We start from the raw sequence: 26086 nt of genomic DNA, 5'->3' as shown, positions 1-26086 counted from the left end.
AGTCATTAGGCTAGAGTCCGAGTCGAGTCACGAGTCTTCAGGCTAGAGTCAGAGTCAAGTCATGAGTCATTGGGCTAGAGTCAGAGTCAAGTCATGAGTCTTTAGGCCAGAGTCTGAGTCGAGTCACGAGCACGAGTCTTTAGGCTAGAATCCGAGTCAAGTCACAAGTCATTAGGCTAGAGTCCGAGTCCAGTCACGAGTCTTTAGGCTAGAGTCCGAGTCAAGCCACGAGTCATTAGGCTATAGTCCGAGTCAAGCCACGAGTCATTAGGCTAGAGTCCGATTTATGTCACGAGTCATTAGGCTAGAGTCCGAGTCATGTCATGAGTCAATATAATATACACAAAACATATATTGGGCATGTAGCGTAGAAATGAACAAATAATATGTAAGTTCAGATAAAAAACAACAACAGATTAGCAACTGTATTTTGCCGTTTTACTTAGTGCCTTTACTTTCCTAGGTACCAGTTAAAAGCTTAAACTGATAAGTTTTGTTTTCATTGCAAATTACGGCACAGCGGCCAAAATCCAAAACACAGCAAAATATCCAAAACCACTGCTTACCTTAGCTTATGTTCTTCCAGATGCTATTAAATTTATAAGCGTGTGTTGTCCCATTAGAAATATGATCTGTTATTTTGTAAATGTGCTTATAATTAAAAACCTCCAAACTTTTCCCGGTTGTGAAGTAAAACATGAACTCGTTAGAAAGCCAAACAAGCGTTTGTTTCATTGACGCATCATCTGTGTGATGCTGCAAACTAAATAAATACAAATAACAGCATTTCTTAATAAAGATTAAACTCAGAAAGTGTGATTGGTTCAAAAAGCGTTTTTTTCAATTATTAGCACCAATTCTGTAGGAGTGTTCCATTCACATTAAATGTTACTGTGAAGTGCACTACGTAGGGTATTCCACCATTTTAAGTGAGATTCATATTCAAAGGATGGAGTAGGGAGCGACGCTTCATCACTACGCCGGAAGCTGGCTGGAACATTTACCCATTGCGTGCATTGTGGGGTAAGACAGCCGGAGCGTTATTAGAGAGCAGAAAATGACACGATCAGAATGATGTTGGATCATATATATATATAATTGTCACACGTAACTAATGTTGCTGACTTTCGTTGTCCACAAGTCATTTTTTTGCGTGTCACGAGTCGAGTCTGAAGTTGCTGTGTGTGTGACTTACGTGCAGACTCGAGTCCCCATCTCTGGTTGACAATAACATCTATCTTAGTACTAGCATTTGGAAACGTTTACACTTTCAGAATCAGGGTACGCAGATGTGCAGTCCATTAATCTGTAGCTGTTGTGATGCTTTGTAATGTCAAATGCAAAAACTCCCTCTGCAGCAGTAACAGCATTAACAGATTTTTTTTCTGTAATTCGTCTGTAAAATTCATCGTCTTTCATTTGGGGGGCGGCACGGTGGCTTGATGGGTAGCACTGTCGCCTTACAGCAAGAAGGTCCTGGGTTCGATCCCCAGGTGGGGCGATCCAGGTCCTTTCTGTGTGGAGTTTGCATGTTCTCCCCGTGTTTTCGTGGGTTTTGTCCGGGAGCTCCGGTTTCCTCCCGCAGCCCAAAAACATGCAGTCAGGTTGATTGGAGACACTGAATTGCCTTATCAGTGAATGGGTGTGTGTGTGTGTGTGTCTTCCCTGTGATGGACTGGCCCCCCATCCAGGGTGTTACTGTGTGCCTTGCGCCCATTGAAAAGCTTGGATAGGCTGCAGCCCCCCGCCCTCCCCCCCAGGAAAAAGTGGACCTATGGTCACCTTATAATAAAGGGTGCTCACTCTCTGCACACACAAAGCTGCAGTGGCTTCAGCCTTTCATACCAACCAGCCCGGAACTTTATCTAATACAACCGATTATTTGTTGCCAACAGAGTAAACAATTGGAACAGTTGGTATGAAATCCCGCAACTACTGTAGCTTTCTGTGGATAAGAGTTAATCTCACTGGCCTATATGGCTCTTCTAGCTTTCAGTGTAAAAGCCTTGGTAGCCCATCTGAGCCGTTGTTTACTGTGAATGTTTGCACAGTGTATACAGATGAAAATCAAAACTGTTCAACCCCCATTTCAAATTAAAATGATTAGCAAAATGTACAAACTTTTTAGCTGTTTGCAACAGTTTGTTAAGTAGCGCCACACAGCTAATAACAAATTAAACAAATTAAGTGCTGTTATTGAGTTCCCAAAAATTATGTTCAAGATCAGTGGTGAACGGGAATAATTGGTACATGGCAGTATTAACAAAATATCCTGCTACTTTTAAAAAAGTAGATGATAGGGCGCTCAGGTGGTGCAGCGATAAAACACGCGAGCACACCAGAGCTGACATTTCCACTAATTGGTTCAAAACTCAGCTCTGTCATCCATCAGGCTTGGCGCCTACACGAACAAAGATAGGCTGTTGTTCATACAGGGTGGGAGCCGGACGGGACCTCATAACTGACGCAATTACAACCTCTGCTGGCTGATTGATGGAGCCTGCACAAAGACGAGGGATTATGCGTTGATCAGGGTGTGGCTCTCCGTACACAAAGCTGATCCGCATATGAACTAACCTCGTGCAGGCGTGTGTCAGTCTTGGCTTTTCTCAACCAGGGTGAAGATCAGCATCAGTAGAGAGGAAGCGGAATGCAATCGGGTAATTGGATATGACTAGTTTGGGAGGCAAATTGGGAAAAATGCTGAAAAAATAAATAAAATAAATTACTGGATAATAAACCTTGAATAATAAAGTTTTGTATCAAGCAAGAATGGGCAAATTTTACTTTCAATAATTAGTATAAAAAAAATGTATTATTAATAAAAATGTGATGCAACACAGTGGTAAACCAGCCTCTGTCCCAACAGTGTTTTTAGAGTTTTAATTTTTATATTTCTTAAATACAATGTAAAATAAAGTGGTGGTAAAACAGAATGAATAAATTAATGAATAATGTAAAAACTATAAAAATCTTTACTTTATCAGTTAAATAAAGACTCAAGAGAATTAATTATTTTATTACTGATTCTTGTGTAAATTGCATTTTATAGTGTCCCATTTATTATGGAAATGTGTTTTATAATAAATTGTGTAATGCAGAATGAGGATTAATTATTAAAGTTAGTATTTTAATAAGGTAAACTGTACACCTGAAGTCATTTATCCAGTTCCTTAAACAAATTACCTAAATTCACTTACACACGTCCTAATTTCACTAAAACCTACCATATCATGTGGCTTCCCTGTTTCTCCAGGCTCTTACATGATAGTGAACTCATCCCAGCATGCCGCAGGACAAAGAGCTCAGCTGCTGCTGCAGACGCTCAGCGAGAATGACACGCACTGCGTTCAGTTCAGCTACTTCCTGTACAGTCGGGACGGACACAGCCCCGGAGCGCTTAAGACGTACGTGCGGGTAAACGGCGGCCCACTTGGCATGGCTGTGTGGAACGTCTCGGGTTCGCAAGGGCACCAGTGGTACCAAGTGGAGCTGGCAGTCAGCACCTTCTGGCCCAATGAGTATCAGGTAAGAGAAAGTCTTCTCTGTTTTGGTCACTGATTAATGGTATCCAGCAGATGGAAAAGAACCAACACAGAAACAAATAAAACACCACAGTGGCAATAGCTCCTTCTTGTGGATAAACTTTAGCCTGTTTGTGAGCAAGTAAGCTGAGTATGAGGCATGAATCCGAATTTTGCATTTTAAAAATAAAACTCTGGAAATTCAAGCTGCAAGTTTGTCAGCAAGAACAGTCCATCTATACGTAAACAGAGGAGGATATTATTGTATAATTATGTAATAAATTTAATAGTGTACCTACATCAAGTTGTCATTATAAAGACAGAATGTATTTATTTATTTAAATAGGTGGAGTGAGTAGCTGTCATGCCATGGTCAATTGTAGTTTTTCCTCATGAACTGAAAATGTAAATGTAATAGTGTACATACATCAAATTGTCATTACAAAGTCAGAATGCACATTTTAGAGTGACTGGCAGTGGTAGCTTCGTGTATATGGCACTAAACTAATAATCTTAAGGTTGCTAGTTTAAGCCCCACCACTACCAAGTTGCTGTTGTTGTGCCCCTAAGTAAATTTCTTAACTAACCCTCAATTGTTTTTAATTACAACTGTAAGTCACTTTGGATTAAAGTACCTGCTGAATGCTAAATATGTGACTAAATACATAAAGTTTTACAATAAAATACTAAATCTGCTGTTGACTAGATCTAAAACGGTTTGTACAACATTATCTCAAACATTATAATGAATCAGTGTGATAAAATTCTTACATGATTTTGTCTTATTTATCATATTTTACTCAAGAAGTTAAGGCAATTGAGGCTTTTCTTTCTTTCTTTCTTTCTTTCTTTCTTTCTTTTCATTCCTTTTTTGCTTTCTTTTCTTTTTTTCTTTATTCTTTTTTGCTTCTTTTTCTTTTCTTTCTTTTTTTTCTTTTCTTTTCTTCCTTTCTTTTCATTCTTTTCATTCTTTTTTTGCTTTAATTCTTTCCTTTTTTCTTTCTTTTTTCCCTTTTTCCCTTTCTTTTTCTTTCTTTCTTGTTTTTTTTTCTTTCTTTCTTACTTTCTTTTTATTCTTTTTTTTATTTTTCTTTCTTTTTATCCTTCTTTGCTTTTTTCTTTCTTTTTTGCTTTCATTCTTTCTTTCTTTCTTTCTTTCTTTCTTTTCATTCTTTTTTTGCTTTTTCTTTCCTTTTTTTCTTTTTTTCTTTCTTTCTTTCTTTCTTTCTTTCTTTCTTTCTTTCTTTCTTTCTTTTCATTCTTTCTTTCTTTCTTTCTTTCTTTCTTGCTTTCTTTTCATTCTTTTTTTACTTTTTCTTTCCTTTTTTTCTTTCTTTCTTTCTTTCTTTTATTTCTTTCTTTCTGTTTTTGCTTTCTTTTTCTTTTTTCTTTCTTTTCTTTCTTTTTTGTTTTTTTCTTTTCTTTCTTTTTTTTCTTTCTTTTTTGTTTATTTTTTTGTCTTTTTCTTTTTCAGTTTTTTTTTTCTTTTTCTTTCTTTTATTTTCTTTTCTTTCTTTCTTTCTTTCTTTCTTTCTTTCTTTCTTTCTTTCTTTCTTTCTTTCTTTATTTATTCATTTATTTCCTTCATTCATTTTATTAAGTTTTTGGGTACCTATAGCTGACAGAATTTGGACTCACACAGTCAGTTTGAGGTCAGTGTGTCTGAAGTAGATTTAATTAACAGCAGTGCTGGACACTTATTAGCTTTAATGACATACAGTAAGTATTACAGATTGAAGTCCATATAGAGCACTAATTAGTGAAGGGCATCACATCTGGCCTCAGTGTGAGCATTACTCAACATGGTTTTAGGGTCACCCTCTTGTTAATCACACTCTTTGCTCTTTTTAATTGGCATTGATTCATGCTGCATGTGGATTAACATTACAAGGCTTTTACTGTGGTTATGTCTGCACTGAGTGAGTAGAATTGAGTGATGTCTAATGTTTAAGCTGAGGTAGTTATAGATCTGGAGGTAAAAAGTTCACAAACACTAGTAGTGGTAGGTCATTATTATGTTTTCTGGTACTGTTCTTTTTGTTACTGAATGTGTATTTATTTTATAATAATAATAATAATAATAATAATAATACTTTTTTTAAAAATACAACTGTGAGCAACAATTTCAGCATGTTTTTTTTTTTTTTTTGCAATTTCCCCCCAATTTTCTCCCCTAATCTAGTCATATCCAATTACCCTGATTGCATTATACATCCCCTCTACCGATATAACCCTCTACTAGTATACTACCACTGACCGCCCCCTCCCACACGTGTGCAGTACTGACTGCATCTTTTCACTTGCATAAGGCGAGTTCATATGCGCATCAGAGCCACACCCTGGTCAACGCATTATTCCTCGACTTCAATCAGCCAGCAGAGGTCGTAGCTGCATCAGTTATGAGGTCCCGGCTCCAGCTTTCCCACCCTGTGTGAACAACAGTCAATTGTTGTTCATGTACCTGCCCAGCCCAGTCGATTCAAAACGATGTGTTTGAAATCCCAGCTCTGGTGTGCTAGCGTGTTTTATCGTTGCACCATCTGAGTCGCAGCATCTTTTCTGTTTTGTGACTAAATGATAAAAAGGCGGGTGGTTGGTGTTGACCTCACCGTCTTCATTTAAAGATCTTTCTAAAAACTAAAATGTTAACTGTAAAACTGAAAGTAAATACAAAAAGCTTTGTAGCTTTAAAGAGATCTGTTATTTGTAATCTCTGTGGTCTGTGATCTTGTGGTGGCACATAGGTGGATTGAGTAGCTTTTATATCCATGCTTGATTGTAGTTTCTTTTGACGCTCTTACCTTTTGAGTCCCTAGTTAGTCATTTTGTTTATTTATTTACTTTTTTATTTACCTCTTTTTATTTTGTTTTTTCTTGATTTGCTGGACAGCTCACCTCTGACAATCTACAGCATGGTATTGAATCCCACATCTGCCAATTTTTGGATACTTTTTTTCTGATTCTGTTCAGCTTTGCACTTGGGTCCAAAAGCTTTGGGGGTTGAGTCTAATGTGGCAGCCTTCCTTCAGCACCCCATTACCATGACCTTGAAAATGAGACCACTGTAATAATTTGTAGTGGTTGTGGTTTAATTATGTGCCCTATTTATATGGACATGGATGAGCGACCAGCTATAGTTAACAAATAGATCATTAAATCAATGAAGGATTTTTTGCCCATGCCACAAAGTTAAATGACCTTATTGAATTTTGTGCATCACCAAGTTAATAATCTTATTTGCTATATGCATATTTGCCCTAGTTAGAAAACCAACAATAAATAAATATATATACATTGATCAGCCAAAACATTAAAACCACCTCCTTTTTTCTACACTCACTGTCCATTTTATCAGCTCCACTTACCATATAGAAGCACTGTGTAGTTCTACAATTACTGACTGTAGTCCATCTGTTTCTCTGCATGCTTTGTTAGCCCCCTTTCATGCTGTTCTTCAATGGTCAGGACCCCCACAGGACCACCACAGAGCAGGTATTATTTGGTTGGTGGATCATTCTCAGCACTGCAGTGACACTGACATGGTGGTGGTGTGTTAGTGTGTATTGTGCTGGTATGAGTGGATAAGACACAGCAATGCTGCTGGAGTTTTTAAACAGCTCACTGTCCCTGCTGGACTGAGATTAGTCCACCAACCAAAAATATCCAGCCAACAGCGTCCTGTGACCACTGATGGAGGTCTAAAAGATGACCAACTCAAACAGCAGCAATAGATGAGCGATCGTCTCTGACTTTACATCTACAAGGTGGACCGACTAGGTAGGAGTGTCTAATAGAGTGGACAGTAAGTGGACACGGTATTTGAAAACCCCATCAGCACTGCTGTCTTATCCACTCATACCAGCACAACACACACTAACACACCACCACCATGTCAGTGCCACTGCAGTGCTGAGAATGACCCAACCACCCAAATAATACCTGCTCTCTAGTGGTCCTGTGGGGGTCCTGACCATTGAAGAACAGGGTGATAGCAGGCTAAAAAAGTATGTAGAGAAACAGATGGACTACAGTCGGTAATTGTAGAAGTACAAAGTGCTTATATATGGTAAGTGGAGCTGATAAAATGGAGAGTGAGTGTAGAAACAAGGAGGTGGTTTTAATGTTATGGCTGATCAGTGTATATATTTTTAGGAATAAGACATTGGCTATAACTGCTACAGGATCTGGATAGTCTTCCTGTGCACCACACACATACCCCATCTCTGTTATTAAAGCAAACCATTGTTTATGAAATGTATAACTCTGACAGCTTATAGCCTGCCTCCAGCCCATACGATGATTGATTGTCGTCTGTGACTGGCAATCTGCTGGCACCCCACAGGCCTTCACAGGGTGGAAGTTGGTGAATAGTGCTGGCTACATCCATAAATTCAATTTCTCCTTTCTGCAAACTCTGCACAGCTGTCAGAAAGCAATTACGTTGACTAGCGTGGGATTTTTTTCAAGAACTGTCAATCCTTCTAACTTAATTAACTTTCACGTGACGCTGAGAAGATATGACCTTTATGTCTAAATAATAGTCCGTTTACAGCAGCAAAAGGTGGGGCGGTGACTACAGCGTATTAGGCACCAAACGAATCATTCAGCATTTGAACGATTGAGAACACAGTCTTGCACGTCACACAAACTCTGACTGACAGCAGAGCTAGAGAGGAAAACAAACACTACTTATGCCAAAAATGCTAATAATGAATACATTAAAAATCATTACAGCACTTCATAACTAGTCTTTTCTAGTTAATTCTTTATAATTATACAAATATAAATGTTAAACTATTTATTTATGTCTCACATCCATCTGCTCATCAACACTTCAGTCCTTTTACCAAAGATTCCTCATTAAAGCTCTAAATTAGTGATCTGATATGCAGGACTGTGTGGGTGATGTGAGAGACTGTATTGCATTATCACATGTGACAGCTTGAGGAGGTACCGGTCATAAATGATGCCTGTAACTGGTTTGATAGGTTTGATCTTTTTGCCACTTACACTGTAGCATATTCTCTTGAAGTCTGAGTAAACATACCTGGAAAATGGATTCATTTCCATCCCAATGAACCACACTGCAACCCACCCCACCCCACTCTATTCCTTCCACATCCCATCTCAGACCCAACCCACCTTATCCTATTCCAACCCATCAAACCTCACTGCAAACCACCCACCCTATCCCATCCCACCGCACTCCACCCTATCCATCCCTATCCCACCCTAACCTATTCAATTTCATCGAACCCCATCCCACCCTATCCCACCCCATAACATCCCACCCTAGCCTATACTATCATAATGTCTTTAAAGTTTCAGTTGAAACACAAAGCCTTGTGGTAGTGATGTTTAAAAGATTTATTTAAAACAAATAGGACAAGCCAATCTTCAGGCTAAACCTAATAAAAATGTGCCTGTGCAATGGCAGCTGCCTGTACTTCGTTTTAAGTGCTTATAATGCAGTAGATACGAATATAAAACAAAGCACATTAAAATTGTTGTTTCATTAACTTTTCATTTTATTGTTACCTTTGAGTGTCTAACTTGATTAACTTAAAGCAGCAGAGAGTTTTAGAATCCTATTAAAAGTAATGGATATCAAATATAAAGACTATAAATATAAAAGACAGTTTTAAAATAATGTAAAAATGGCTTGGTTTGGTATGCTATGTATGCAGTAGTGTGCAAGAACATGGGCTGAATAGAGGCTGGCTTGATTCAGAACTTACCTTTAAATCCGTAAACTACTTTAAGTAGTTAAAGTTAGATTTAGATTTAAAATAGAACAAATAGAACACATTTGTCATAAATACATACACGTGTACAGTACAATAACATTCTTTCTCAGCTTATTCCAGGTTGTTTAGGAGCTGGGGTCAGAACACTGGGCCTTGCTCATGGGCCCAACAGTGGTTGTGTGGCAGTTTTACCCTGTAGGCTTTCACTGTTCCCATGTTTAACATGCTGTACATGCAAGATGACCTTAGACCTTAGAATGTCTGAGAACAAAATGATTCAGTAAGCTGTGATATCTGTCTACAGGGGTCATACTGATTATTGACTTGAAACTGTAGATTTTTTTTCTTCTGTTGGTTTGGTTAGTTAAATGTAAAGGAAAATATGCATTAACACTTGCAAAAATTCTTGCATTAACAATTGCATAAAATATAGTAATATAATTTAATGTACACTATATTGCCAAAAGTATTCACTCGTCTGCCTTCACACGCATATGAACTTCAGTGACATCCTATTCTCAATCTATAGGCTTTGTAATATAATGTCGGCCCACCCTTTGCAGCTATAACAGCTTCAACTCTTCTGGGAAGGCTTTCCACAAGGTTTAGGAGTGTGTTTATGGGAATTTTTAACCATTCTTCCAGAAGCGCATTTGTGAGGTCAGACACTGAAGGAGAACGAGAAGACCTGGCTCACAGTCTCCACTCTAATTCTTCCCAAAGGTGATCTATCGAGTTGAGGTCAGGACTCTGTGCAGTGACACATGTCATGTTGGGACAGGAAGGGGCCATCCCCAAACTGTTCCCACGAAGTTGGGAGCATGAAATTGTCCAAAATCTCTTGGTATTCTGAAGCATTAAGAGTTCCTTTCACTGGAACTAAGGGGCCAAACCCAACTCCTGAAAAACAACCCCACACCATAATCCCCCCGCCACCAAACTTTATACTTGGCACAATGCAGTCAGACAAGTACCGTTCTCCTGGCAACCGCCAAACCCAGACTCGTCTATCGCATTGCCAGACAGAGAAGCGGGATTCGTCACTCCAGAGAACACGACTCCACTGCTCCAGAGTCCAGTGGCGACGTGCTTTACACCACTGCATTCGACGCTTTGCATTGCGCTTGGTGATGTAAGGCTTGGATGCAGCTGCTCGGCCATGGAAACCCATTCTATGAAGCTCTCTACACTGTTCTTGAGCTAATCTGAAGGCCACATGAAGTTTGGAGGTCTGTAGCGATTGACTCTGCAGAAAGTTGCAGACCTCTGCGCACTATGAGCCTCAGCATCCGCTGACCCCACTCTGTCATTTTACGTGGCCTACCACTTAGTGGCTGAGTTGCTGTTGTTCCCAATCACTTCCACTTTGTTATAATACCACTAACAGTCGACTGTGGAATATTTAGTAGTGAGGAAATTTCACAACTGGACTTGTTGCACAGGTGGCATTCTATCACGGTACAAGGCTGGAATTCACTGAGCTCCTGAGAGCGACCCATTCTTTCACAATTACTTTTGGCAATATAGTGTATTTTTCCCCCGTAACTAAAATCAACAATATACTCCAATACACCAAGAGTGCACAAACTTTTGCATACAACATTAAACACTTCTGGGAATGAAATGAATCCGCAGTTTATTAAGATGGTCACTTATGCAGAAAACGCTTTGGCTATATTTAATGTTTCAATAATTGTGGCTTAGTGTTTGGAGAACCTGAAAGAAAACACTGTTGTTTTGTCCAGCCTCTGTGCATTAGTATAACACTTAGGACACAAGTGAGGCTGCTAATTTCTTTTTAACTGTGGTTTTAAACCACAGCCAGCTCACAGGAATTTGTTAACACAAGTGCATTTGTGATCATTAACATTGTTCCTTTTAGTCTGAGGACACTGTGTTCCTAAAAAAAATAGTGTTAGGTCTGGGTGTCACTATCTCTAGCCCAGAAATGACCAAACTGTTCTCTATACGTATATATATACAGGGTGGGCCATTTATATGGATACACCTAAATAAAATGGGAATGGTTGGTGATATTAACTTCCTGTTTGTGGCACATTAGTATATGGGAGGGGGAAAACTTTTCAAGATGGTTGGTGACCATGGCGGCCATTTTGAAGTCGGCCATTTTGGATCCAACTTTAGTTTTTTCAACGGGAAGAGGGTCATGTGACACATCAAACTTATTGAGAATTTCACAAGAAAAACAATGGTGTGCTTGGTTTTAACATAACTTTATTCTTTCATGAGTTATTTACAAGTTTCTGACCACTTATAAAATGTGTTCAAAGTTCTGCCCATTGTGTTGGATTGTCAATGCAACCCTCTTCTCCCACTCTTCACACACTGATAGCAACACCGCAGAAGAAATGCTGGCACAGGCTTCCAGTATCCGTAGTTTCAGGTGCTGCACATCTCGCATCTTCAAAGCATAGACAATTGCCTTCAGATGACCCCAAAGATAAAAGTCTAAGGGGGTCAGATCGGGAGACCTTGGGGGCCATTCAACTGGCCCACGACGACCAATCCACTTTCCAGGAAACTTCATCTAGGAATGCTCGGACCTGACACCCATAATGTGGTGGTGCACCATCTTGCTGGAAAAACTCAGGGAACGTGCCAGCTTCAGTGCATAAAGAGGGAAACACATCATCATGTAGCAATTTCAAATATCCAGTGGCCTTGAGGTTTCCATTGATGAAGAATGGCCCCACTATCTTTGTTCCCCATATACCACACCATACCATCAATTTTTGTGTTCCAACAGTCTTGGAGGGATCTATCCAATGTGGGTTAGTGTCAGACCAATAGCGGTGGTTTTGTTTGTTAACTTCACCATTCACATAAAAGTTTGCCTCATCACTGAACAAAATGTTCTGTGTAAACTGAGGGTCCTGTTCCAATTTTTGTTTTGCCCATTCTGCAAATTCAGTGCGCCGATCTGGGTCATCCTCGTTGAGATGCTGCAGCAGCTGGAGTTTGTAAGGGTGCCATTTGTGAGTAGCTAATATCCGCCGAAGGGATGTTCGACTGATGCCACTCTCCAGTGACATGCGGCGAGTGCTACGCTGTGGGCTCTTGCTGAATGAAGCTAGGACAGCCACTGATGTTTCTTCATTAGTGACAGTTTTCATGCGTCCACATTTTGGCAAATCCAACACTGAACCAGTTTCACGAAACTTGGCAAGCAGTTTGCTAACTGTAGCATGGGAGATGGGTGGTCTCGTAGGGTGTCTTGCATTGAAATCTGCTGCAATGACCCGGGTACTGCGTTCAACAGACATCAACACAATTTCTATCCGCTCCTCACGTGTTAACCTCTGCGACATGTCAATGGCTGTAAACAAAGAGAAGCTTGTAAATAACTCATGAAAGAATAAAGTTACGTTAAAACCAAGCACACCATTGTTTTTCTTGTGAAATTCTCAATAAGTTTGATGTGTCACATGACCCTCTTCCCATTGAAAAAACTAAAGTTGGATCCAAAATGGCCGACTTCAAAATGGCCGCCATGGTCACCACCTGTCTTGAAAAGTTTTCCCCCTCCCATATACTAATGTGCCACAAACAGGAAGTTAATATCACCAATATTTTGTTACATTTATTTTACAACCCCAAATCAGAAACATTTTGGACAGTATGAAAAATGCAGAGTTTCTTACATTTACTTTGACTTTTATTTCAATGCAGACAGGATGAACCTGAGATATTTCATGTTTTATCTGCTCACCTTCATTTCAGTTTAGAACTAGTAATGAGGTGAAAAAACTAAATAATAATGTGATTCTAAACAGGTGATGTGAACAAGTGATTGTAATCATGGTTTGGTACAAAAGAAGCATCCAGAAAAGGCTGAATGTTTGATGAGCAAAGTTAATCAGAGGATCTCCAGTTTGTCAACAAATAAGTGCAATGAACAATGAACCTCAAAGAAAGATTGGAAGAGATTTGGATATTTCTCCCTCTACGGTGCATAATATCATTAAACCATTCAAGGAATCGGGAGGAATTTCAGTGCATAAAGGCCAAGTGTTCAAGCTTAAGCAGGACACTATGTGCTCCAGACCAAACCAAAGAAAAAGACCATCCAGACTGTTATCAGCAACAAGTCCAAAGCCAGGGTGTGTCATGGTATGGGGTGGTGTCAGCGCCCTTGGCAAAGGTCATTTACACTTCTGTGTTGGCAGCATTAATGCAGGAAAGTACATTGAGATCTTTTAGCAACATATGCTGCCTTCAAGACGTCATCTTTTCCAGGGACGTTCATGCACTTTTCAACAAGACAATGCAAAACCACATGCTGCACACATTACAAAGGCATGGCTGTGGAAGAAGAGGGTACGGGTACTGGACTGGCCTGCCTGCAGTCCTGATCTGTCCCCAATAGAGAATGTGTGGAGAATTTTGAAACCAAAAATGCGACAACGACGACCCTGTACTGTTGCACATATTAAGACGTGTTTGCAGGAAGAATGAGACAAAATAAAAGCTGAAACACTAAATCACTTGGTCTCCTCGGTGCCAAAACGTCTTTTAAGTGTGGTGAAAAGGAATAGCAACATTACAAAGTGGTAAATGCTTTACTGTCCCAACTTTTTTTAGAATGTGTTGCAGGTCTGAAATGCCAGAATGGATGTTTATTAATAAATTAAATGAAGTTGAGCAGATAAAACATGAAATATCTCAGGTTCATCCTGTCTGCAATCAAATAAAAGTCAATGTAAGAAACTCTGTTTTTTTGGGGGGGGGTTATACTTCTTTCATTTATTTGCACTCTTTCAATTCCCTCCATGTTTAATTTATTTTATTTTATTTTCCTTTTAATGGTCCTTTTCTATTTCACTTTTATTTTTCATCACATAAATGTTCTTTTCCCCTTTCCAATCATTACTTTTGTTTTATTCATCTCCCTTCTTCCCCTCTCAAGTTCTTCTTTTCTATTCAATTCTGTTTCCTTGTTTTTCCCCTATCCTTATATTATCTTGTCTTGCTTTTCCTGTCAATTTCTTTGACTTTATATATTTATTTTCCCCTGCACTTCCATTGCTTTTCCATATTTCTCAGTGTTTTGAACACAGAAAGACAAAATTAGAGATTGGAGAAGCAAAACAGAATTAAACATCATCCCTGAAGCCCGTCTCCTGCTATCCTCCTCAGAGTTCTTGCCAACAGATAAATAAAGCATCAATGAAGGAGGTTGTTAGCATCTCTCTGTCTGCAGCCTCCACAGGTGGTCTCGTAGCTCTGTGGTTGAACCTCGCAGGAGGCTTTTAGTGCTGATGTGTGAAAGTTTAAATATTAAGCAGCGTTGGTTTCAGGATCCGTTCTGGCAGCTTGACCGTTCCCTGGTGGATCTGGAGTGATAGTCTAGGATAAAGCAGTCAGCCACTGTCAGGAGGAAATAAGAAAGCTGTCAGTGGGTGTCTGTCAGTGAACCTGCAGGTGATCAGCATCTTTCTACAGAGGGGTCATGCTAAAACAGCCATCTGCCAGTTGTTTCCAGCATTAACTAATTTAACACTGGCTGCGTGCATGTGATAAGATTGACATTGCCGCACATGCCTTTTAATCGTCTATTTATTAAACACTGTCATTCCCTCTTATCACCTGCATAATTAATGTTTTCACAAGAAATGTTGTTCTTCACATCTCTGTTGGCTAAAATTACAATTTTTCCTGGAAAACTGTTAAATGTGCAGCTTATGTGTTTTATTTATTGAAGACATGTAGACACAATATATCTGAAGATCAAAACTGTCTATTCTTACAGTTTATACATTCACCATATACATTCATGTCCATTTTATCAGCTCCACTTACCATATAGAAGCACTTTGTAGTTCTACAATTACTGACTGTAATTCATCTGTTTCTCTGCATGCTTTGTTAGCCCCCTTTCATGCTGTTCTTCAATGGTCAGGACCCCCACAGGACCACTACAGAGTAGGTATTATTTAGGTGGTGGATCATTCTCAGCACTGCAGTGACACTGACATGGTGGTGGTGTGTTAGTGTGTGTTGTGCTGGTATGAGTGGATCAGACACAACAATGCCGATGGAGTTTTTAAACATCTTACTGTCACTGTTGGACTGAGAATAGTCCATCAACCAAAAACATCCAGCCAACAGCGCCCTGTGGGAAGCGTCATGTGACCACTGATGAAGATCTAGAAGATGACCAACCCCGAACAAACAGCAGCAATAGATGAGCGATCGTCTCTGACTTTACATCTACAAGGTGAACAAACTAGGTAGGAGTGTCTAATAGAGTGAACAGTGAGTAGACACGGTATTTAAAAACTCCAGCAGCATTGCTGTGTCTGATCCACTCATACCAGCACAACACACACTAACACACCACCACCATGTCATTGTCACTGCAGTGCTGAGAATGATCCATCACCTAAATAATACCTGCTCTGTGTTGGTCCTGTGGGGGGTCCTGACCATTGAAGAACAGGGTGAAAGCAGGCTAAAAAAGTATGTAAAGAAACAGATGGACTACAGTCAGTAATTGTAGAACTACAAAGTGCTTCTATATGGTAAGTAGAGCTGATAAAATGGACAGTGAGTGTAGGAACAAGGAGCTGGTTTAAATGTTATGGCTGATCAGTGTATATATTAGGAACATCATATTATTACCCCTTTGCTCTTCAGTTCTTGGCAACATGAATTCAACAGGGTCTTGAAAACGCTCTGTTAAAACATCAGTTTTGTCAGTTTTGTGCACCGAGTCTTCTAATGTTGTAATCGTGTAAGCTTCTGACTGGAAATGACATTTAAGTACTGAAATTAAAATACTAAACTATTTGTCCCATTCATGGAACTAGCTAAAGATGCGTTATTATGCTATAATTCATTATAAGATGGATAAAATGTTGTTTGGTCAGCAGCAGTACTTTGATATGCTGTGGCATTTAAACAGTTTTCCATCATTTTAAAGAAGATTAAAGATTTCATAGTCAGTATTTAATGTTGTTCATTCATTTATAAGTACCTGTTTTATCCTGTCAGAGTTTTGGTGGGACTCGAGAGTAGGCGGAAACACTCAGAAAATGATGCCAGTCAGTGATGCAGGGCATCACCTGGGATTATTTAGCTCAGCCATTTACTTACTGACATGTTTTGGTTGGTAAGAAGAAACCAGAAAAACTGACAACCTGTATCGTCAACATACAGTGGGTTTAGAAAGTATTCGGACCCTTTGACTTTTTAATTGTAATTAATTGTGTTTAGAATTGATTTTGAATAAATATTATTCCTATTTTTACCCATTATTCGACTCAAAGTGAAATTAAGTAAAAACATGTATTTAGAGTTAGAGAAGAATATCAGTGTCAAAAAACTATCAAATCCACTCTGAAAGCATCCGCATGTGTCTAAGTTTAGCTCTAGCTTTCCTCACTATGGGATGGTTAACTTTTAAACTTGTGTTATACAGCTCAGGGTAACTGAGAAGTGGTGAGAATCTCTTTCTCTTGGAGAGTCTTAAATGTTTAACGTGAAACAAGCTTAACATAGCTTATTGTACTTTCTCTACTTCCTTTTCCTGTTCCGTTTGCACTACAGGTTGACAGGTTGGTCGCAGTAGAGAGTACTTATCATCAGTGATAAATAAGAGGAGTTTGGTTTTCCTAGGTTGTTTTGGCACAATAAGCCATATTATGCTTTTTTCATGTTAAGCTTTGTTCTTACGGGAAGAGTCGCTTTTACCACGTCATATCAAACAGTTCTTCTCATTGGAGGCACTTTGAAAAGGTCAGCAGCAAACTGGGCAGACATCCCAAGTCTCCCGGAAGTTCCGGGAGTCTCCCGCATTTACATAGCGGCTCCCTGATACCCCCAAGTCAGATAAAATCTCCCGGAATCTAGAACGAGCGGCCAAGAGCGCACACACATGCACACAGGCGACACAGACTTTATTCCCGATCGTGTATTAACTCCGTTATAAGATATACAATCTAGTGCACTATGTAGGGAACATAATTAATTATGTATTATACAACAGGTAGTTCCGACCTTACAATCTGATTGGTTGAGAAGCGTTCTAAACGTGCTGATATTCGTGATAACAGCACGGTCTTTTCACACCACAATGGTATTACTCACACACTTTTATTCCCGATCTCGTTTTAAATCCGTTATCTGATATACAATCTAGCGCACTGTGTAGGGAACATAACCAATTGTCTAAGTCACTATCTAGTGCACTATGTAGGGAACATATATCCATGATCTGATACACAATCTAGTGCACTATGTAGGGAACATTAATGTGTTTGTAACGCGAACAGTTAGTTAAGCCCAGTTAGCAGCTCCTAGTAGTTGTTTTCATCCATAGCCTTTGGTGTGTGCGAGAGGTTTTTTTATTTCTTTTTTTCCCTTCGGAGGTTCTTGCTTTCTTCTTCTTGTTGTTCTTACCTCCCTGAAATGAGTTTTTGCAACTTGGGATGTCTGCTTTGTAGTGTTAAACTTTATATTCGTTGTGGAACTACTTTTTGGCGGAAGGTATTGTCAATATTAAAGCATATTTAATATGAAATTCAGGGCTTCTTTGATTTATTTTCTTTCTTTATTTTGTATAAAACTGTTGTATAAAAGCAATAGAACACTCGAGGTCGTGTGTTATCGCGAATAACATCACGGCCATGATGTTATTCGCGATAACACACTCCCTCTCGTGTTCTATTGCTTAAATACACTATCTAGTGCACTATGTAAGGAACACAAATCATCATCTAGTTATACTTTCTAGTGCACTATGTAGTGAACATAAATTCATATCTAAAATACTATCTTGTGCACTATGTAGGGAACATAAATCCGTTATCTGATATACAATTTAGTGCACTATGTAGGGAACCTAAATCCATTATCTTATATACAGTTTAGTGCACTATGTAGGGAACATAGATCCGTTATCTGATTTACAATTTAGTGCACTATGTAGGGAACCTAAATCCATTATCTGATATACAATTTAGTGCACTATGTAGGGAACCTAAATCTGTTATCTGATATACAATTTAGTGCACTATGTAGGGAACATAAATCCATTATCTGATATACAATTTAGTGCACTATGTAGGGAACCTAAATCCGTTATCTGATATACAATTTAGTGCACTATGTAGGGAACATAAATCCATTATCTTATATACAGTTTAGTGCACTATGTAGGGAACATAGATCCGTTATCTGATTTACAATTTAGTGCACTATGTAGGGAACCTAAATCCATTATCTGATATACAATTTAGTGCACTATGTAGGGAACCTAAATCTGTTATCTGATATACAATTTAGTGCACTATGTAGGGAACATAAATCCATTATCTGATATACAATTTAGTGCACTATGTAGGGAACCTAAATCCGTTATCTGATATACAATTTAGTGCACTATGTAGGGAACATAAATCCATTATCTGATATACAATTTAGTGCACTATGTAGGGAACATAAATCCGTTATCTGATATACAATTTAGTGCACTATGTAGGGAACCTAAATCCGTTAACTAATACGCTACCTAAAGGATTATGTAAAAAACATAAGTCTATTATCTAGAACACAATCTAGTGCACTATGTAGGGAACATAAATCTATTATCTTTCACACTATCTAATGCACTATGTGTAGTACACATTAATGTGTTTGTGAACTGTTAGCTAAGTAGCTCAGTTAGCAGCTCCTAAAAGTTCTGTTATCACCCATATCCGTTGTTGTGTGCGAGAGATTTTGTAGCTTTTTTTTTTTTTTTTTCCTTGTCCGGGGGTACCTCCCTGAAATGAGTTTTTGCAACTTGGGATGTCTGACTGGGTCAAGTGCAAAAATCGCGAGACGGACGGGGCAAAATCATGCTAAGAAAAATCAAGCAGCACTGCCACACTCAATCAATCAATGGCACAGCCAGCGCAAAAGCTGTTTTGCTGCTTCTTATTTGAATGCGCCCTTACAGAGCCTGTAGCTGAACTCTTATTAACATGGTGTTACTGGACCCGGCTCTTTTAATGGCTGATGTCACCATGCCACTGAGAATCCACATGATCACAACACTACAGATGTGGGATTTAGATTGGTGGATTAAGTGGTGTGGTGGATACATTGGGCATGTGTGCTGTAAGGGAGCTTGTTTAGGGAAGTAAGAAAGAACTCACCCGTCACAAGCACCATGTCTGGCAGATCCTGCGATGAATTGGCGTCCTGTCCGGGGTGTGTTACTGCATTGCACTTAGCAATTCCAGGTAAATCGCACCTGCCACGACTCTGACCGGGATGAAGTGCTTGCAAAACACTAAATGAAACTGAAAATGAGTGCAAGGGTACATTTAGATGAGAGGCGTTTGGCACATCGCTCACCGCAGTTTAATATGTGCATGAATTCTCACTGATTGAGGGACCTGCATATATGAAGCTTCAGTGTCTGTGGTGATAATGTAAACCTTTATCCATATTCATATAAAAGGTGATGGCACATTTTCCTTCAAATGAGGTGTGAAAGAAGAGAGAGAGAGAGAGAGAGAGAGAGAGAGAGAGAGAGAGAATCACCTTGAGCATGAAATATATTATGCTGTCCGTAGCTCTGTATTTCAGTTATTGGCAGAGGTGTATAGGATAGTAAGAACCATGTTATCAAATATTAAAGATGTTATCAGACCTGGCAAGACTGTTAAAACCTGCTCAAAATGACTTCAGATGTCTTTGTCTTGCAGTTCTTCTCATCGAACCCATGTTCACCTCTTTCTCAAGTTCTCTCTATATCGTCATTACAATGATTTTTTATTTTTTTTAACCTACAATCATATCAGCAGTACTTCTTGGCTAATCGATTGTCCAGTGCAGGGGTGTCAAACTCATTTTCACCGAGGGCCACATCAGCATTATGGTGGCCCTCAAAGGGCCGATTGTAACGTATCCTGCTGTGATTGCAGTCTGTTGTTTTTCTTGGAGGCCGAATTCTGCATTTATATTGTCCTACTTTACCACAGACATGGCCTCATAACACAAGAGACGCACCAGTTTCTCTTCCTGAAGCACAAACTTGTTTTCACTTTCATTAAATTTCCTCCTTATGCTTAATTTTCTTACTTATCTTCTTGTACATTTTAGGATCATGTGTAAATATGTGTAACATTATCTACTGGCGGGATGTGTCACTTTGTAGGTCACAAAATCAGCATGCATTTTGAAAGATGCAGTTTGTTTAGGATTTTACAGTGTATTTTTAAGACAATCATTCTGCCCTCACTAATAGTTTATCCCGCTTTCTCAGCTAGACAGACAGACAGACAGACAGACAGCTCTCTTCAGAATATACATAGTGGCTCCCTGATGCCCGCAAGTCAGATAAAATCTCCCGGAATCTAGAACAAGCGGCCAAGAGCGACAGACACGCGCACGCAGACGACACAGACTTTATTCCCGATCGCGTATTAAATCCGTTATCTGATATACAATCTAGCGCACTGTGTAGGGAACATAAATCAATTGTCTAATATACTGTCTAGTGCACTATGTAGAGAACATAAATCCGTGATCTGATATACAATCTAGTGCACTGTGTAGGGAACATAAACCAATTGTCTAATTCACTATCTAGTGCACTACGTAGGGAACAGAAATCCGTTATCTGATATACAATTTAGTGCACTATGTAGGGAACCTAAATCCGTTAACTATTACCCTACCTAAAGCATTATGTAAGAAACATAAGTCTATAATCTAGTACACTATCTAGTGCACTAAGTAAGGAACATTAATTCTTTTCTAATATACAATCTCGTGCACTATGTGGAGAACATAAATCTATTATTTTTCACACTATCTAGTGCATTATGTAGTACACATTAATGTGTTTGTGACGCGAACAGTTAGCTTAGTAGCTCAGTAAGCAGCTCCTAAAGGTTCTATCACCCATATTCTTTGGTGTGTGCAAGAGGTTTTTTCGCTTTTTTTCGGGCTTGGGGGGTCGGGGTCGAGGTCCGGGGGTACCTCCCTGAAATGAGTTTTTGAAACTTGGGATGTCTGATTACTGGCCTTGCAAAAGCATGTTTATATCCATGTGAAATTTTGCACTCAGTAAGCTCTTTATTAGGTACACCTATCTGGTACATCTATTTATTGATTATTTTGTAAACTACACCTATTATCTTTAACTTTCTCTGTAATACAGTTGGGGCGGCACGGTGGCTCAGTGGGTAGTCGAACCCCAGGCGGGGTCGGGGTCCTTCTGTGCGGAGTTTGCATGTTCTCCCCGTGTCTGCGTGGGTTTCCTCTGGGAGCTCTGGTTTCCTCCCACAGTCCTAAAACATGCAGTCAGGTTCATTTGAGACACTGAATTGCCCTATAGGTGAATGGGTGTGTATATATGTATGTGTGTGTTTGTGTCTGCCCTGCGATGGACTGGCGCCCCTTCCAGGGTGTTACTGTGTGCCTTGCGCCCATTGAAAAACTGGGATAGTCTTCAGCACCCCACCGTGATCCTAATTAGATAAGCGGTTAAGTGAGTGTAATACAGTTACTGACTGTATCCTATTCTTTGCTCTATACACTGCCCCCTCATTCCCCCTTGTAATTTAAATACACTTAGTAGCTACAGAACTAACTACAACTGAAAAGAGACCACCGAGGACCACCACTGACCAGTTTTTGGGGCAGTGGACCAATCCCAGCACAGCATAGACACTTATATGTTGGTGATGTCTTTAAGTGTGTTGTTCTGGTTTAATTGTATCATGTGTTAGACTTTACAGACTATAATTTATTTGTATGTACTAGTACCAGCACAAATCACACCACCGTGTTACCCATAGTAAGGACCTGAGTACTTCAATCCTTGCATTTGTTTTGTTTCTGTAACATGCCAGTAGATTGACTGGCTACTCCCATTAACTTTACATTTTACATTTTACATTTTAGGCATTTAGCCTACACTATTATCCAAAGCGACTTACAATTATGACTTAATACAATGTGACATGGGTTGGGGCTTTAACCAGAAACCTACTGATTACTAGTCCAGTACCTTAACCCATGATCCAATCTCAGCACCCAGTGTTTTTGCAAGCCTGATCAGAATGTAGTGGTTAATGAAGCCTAATAAATGCATGATTGAATACATTTTGCCAATTAATTAAAATGTGGCACAGTGGGTTATGGGTTATGTGGGTGCTGCACAGCACCTGTTTCATTGAAGCCTGGGTTCGAACTTTTACCTTTTACCTGCTTCTCTAGTGTAAAGAAGCTTTCTGTTCATATGATAAATAACAATGGAACATTAATTCAATGTCAGTTTACCCTTGCTTTGTCCGATTTAGGGTCAGGGTGGGTTCAATTCACTCGTGAAAGGCAGGAAACACCCTGGACAGGTTGTCAGTCTATTACATGGCACACACACACACATACACACTCATACCTAGGGCCAATTTAGTATCTCCAATTAACCTGACTGCATGTTGTTGGACTGTGGAAGGAAACCCATGTGGACACAGGGAGAATATGCAAACTCCACACAAAAAAAGGCCCTGTACTGCTCCACCTGGTAATCGAACTCAGGACCTTCTTGCTGTGAGGCGACGTAAGGATCAAGTTATCTATTCTAGATGTCGCATTGGACACACCAGACTTACACACTCCTATGGGATGCCCCGCAATGTGAATTACTCATCACGATTAAACACATACTAACTGAGTGCCCTAAATACCAAAGGGAAAGACAAAAATTCTCCATAGCTGGAACAATGAAAGACATTTTTAACCTTGGAAAAACTGAAAAAACTTTTGAACTTCATTACAATTACTAAAGTAGAAATATACATATAATATACGTAGGGCAGTTGTAGCCTAGTGGTTAAGGTACTGGACTAGTAACCAAAAGGTTGCCGGTTCAAGCCCCACCACTGCCAGGTTGTCACTGTTTGGCTATTGAGCAAAGCCCTTAACCCTCAATTGCTCAGACTGCATACTGTCACAGTACTGTAAGTCGCTTTGGATAAAAGCGTCTGCTAAATGCCGAAAATGTAAATGTAATATCAGAGACTACATAACGGATACAAAGCACCCACATAAACCTTTCCTGCCGTGAATGTAACTCACAAGAGTAAACATGGTGTTAAAAGATAGATAGATAGATAGATAGATAGATAGATAGATAGATAGATAGATAGAGGCGGCAGTGCTACCCACCAAGCCACCCCACAATGAAACTTTAAACACCAGAATTATGGTTATTGTTGGTATTACTGGTATTATCATGGTATTATTTTACAAACGGGGTTCAAGGGACTGTGCAGCATCAGAGGGAGTGTGTGTGAGGTGAGTACACCACCCTTGGACACCATCTGGGTCCCCATCAGCAAAAAAACTGATTGGCTACGCTAAATTGGAAGAAAAAACTTTATATGTCAGCTGTGTCGAATTATATATCCAATCATTAATACAATACATGCTGGAACCATATACAACAGATTTTGTCCCTGTCCTGGTGTGTGTTTGTGGCATTCCATGTTGTTACTGCTTCCTATTTGTTATATCGAGTGTGTAGTCTTATCAGATTTGGTACTCTCTATATCTCACTGCTTCTGCTGTTATGTGTATTTACAGGGAGTGACAGTGAAGGTGGAGATAAAGAGAATTTCTATATCTGTTCCTCTTCTACACTTAAAATCTTCTCTTTTTTTCTGTTTTTATCACCTTTTCCGGCTCCTGCTGTTCTTTGTACTATTGTAAACCTCGAGACTGGTGTAAACAACCTGTCTGTGTGTCTTTTTCCCCCACACAAACTCAAAGTTCTTCTAATAAGTTTCCTGGATTGTCTCTGAAGTCATGGATGTGCTTAAGAAGAGATAAAACATCTGGAGTTGAAGGCTTAGAGAGTCACAAAGCACTTAATACTCTAGAAATTAAAGTAGTTCTCACTCACTTAACCGCTTATCCAATTAGGGTCACGGTTGCAGAGGTATCTCGAGCCTATCCCAGCTTTTCAATGGGCGCAAGGCACACAGTGACATCCTGGACGGGGCACCAGTCCATTGCAGGGCAAACACACACACACACACACACACATTCACCTATAGGGCAATTCAGTGTCTCCAATTAACCTGACTGCATGTTTTTGGACTGTGGGAGGAAACCCACGCAGACACGGAGAGAACATGCAAACTCTGCACATAAAGGACTGGGACCGCCCTGCCTGGGGATTGAACCCAGGACCTTCTTGCTGTGAGGCAACAGTGCCGCCCTTAAACTAGTTTTTTTCAAGCCTTTATTGTCTATTTAATCCAAAGCCTGGACTCGGGTCTACATTACTTTTATTACTCTTATTTATTACTTTTTTTTTAAGATAAGATAAGATTCCTTTATTTATCCCGAAGGGGGAATTCGAGTGTTACAGCAGCTCCAGTACAGTGTAAGTACAGTAAATAGAGTAAATAAAATAGAGTGAAATAAAACAAAAATAAGAATATTATAAAAAAATATTAGCTATGAGATGCAATTACTATTATACATCTATATATTAAATCACTATATATTCTATATGTAAATATATACATACAGTGTATCACAAAAGTGAGTACACCCCTCACATTTCTGCAAATATTTCATTATATCTTTTCATGGGACAACACTATAGACATGAAACTTGGATATAACTTAGAGTAGTCAGTGTACAGCTTGTATAGCAGTGTAGATTTACTGTCTTCTGAAAATAACTCAACACACAGCCATTAATGTCTAAATAGCTGGCAACATAAGTGAGTACACCCCACAGTGAACATGTCCAAATTGTGCCCAAATGTGTCGTTGTCCCTCCCTGGTGTCATGTGTCAAGGTCCCAGGTGTAAATGAGGAGCAGGGCTGTTAAATTTGGTGTTTTGGGTACAATTCTCTCATACTGGCCACTGGATATTCAACATGGCACCTCATGGCAAAGAACTCTCTGAGGATGTGAGAAATAGAATTGTTGCTCTCCACAAAGATGGCCTGGGCTATAAGAAGATTGCTAACACCCTGAAACTGAGCTACAGCATGGTGGCCAAGGTCATACAGCGGTTTTCCAGGACAGGTTCCACTCGGAACAGGCTTCGCCAGGGTGGACCAAAGAAGTTGAGTCCACGTGTTCGGCGTCATATCCAGAGGTTGGCTTTAAAAAATAGCCACATGAGTGCTGCCAGCATTGCTGCAGAGGTTGAAGACGTGGGAGGTCAGCCTGTCAGTGCTCAGACCATACGCCGCACACTGCATTAACTCGGTCTGCATGGTCGTCATCCCAGAAGGAAGCTGACGCACAAGAAAGCCCGCAAACAGTTTGCTGAAGACAAGCAGTCCAAGAACATGGATTACTGGAATGCCCTGTGGTCTGACGAGACCAAGATAAACTTGTTTGGCTCAGATGGTGTCCAGCATGTGTGGCGGCGCCCTGGTGAGAAGTACCAAGACAACTGTATCTTGCCTACAGTCAAGCATGGTGGTGGTAGCATCATGGTCTTGGGCTGCATGAGTGTTGCTGGCACTGGGGAGCTGCAGTTCATTGAGGGAAACATGAATTCCAACATGTACTGTGACATTCTGAAACAGAGCATGATCCCCTCCCTTCGAAAACTGGGCCTCATGGCAGTTTTCCAACAGGATAACGACCCCAAACACAACCTCCAAGATGACAACTGCCTTGCTGAGGAAGCTGAAGGTAAAGGTGATGGACTAAACCCAATTGAGCACCTGTGGCGCATCCTCAAGTGGAAGGTGGAGGAGTTCAAGGTGTCTAACATCCACCAGCTCTGTGATGTCATCATGGAGGAGTGGAAGAGGATTCCA

General features: G+C 39.8%; 1 protein-coding gene across 8 annotated transcripts in view; it reads left to right on the top strand.

Annotated features, from left to right (window-relative positions):
* Positions 1-26086, top strand: part of ptprub (protein tyrosine phosphatase receptor type Ub) — a 516837-nt gene that overhangs the window by 253123 nt on the left and 237628 nt on the right. For all 8 annotated transcript variants that reach the window (XM_062991362.1, XM_062991366.1, XM_062991365.1 and 5 more), the window contains exon 3: positions 3257-3528. In XM_062991362.1, coding sequence (XP_062847432.1) covers positions 3257-3528 — 272 coding nt within the window. The remainder of the gene's footprint in view (positions 1-3256; positions 3529-26086) is intronic.

This window comes from Trichomycterus rosablanca, chromosome 3, assembly GCF_030014385.1.
Source record: "Trichomycterus rosablanca isolate fTriRos1 chromosome 3, fTriRos1.hap1, whole genome shotgun sequence".
NCBI lineage: Eukaryota > Metazoa > Chordata > Actinopteri > Siluriformes > Trichomycteridae > Trichomycterus > Trichomycterus rosablanca.
The sequence above is the reverse complement of the archived record's forward strand: the minus strand, read 5'-3'. Positions and strand labels throughout refer to the sequence as shown.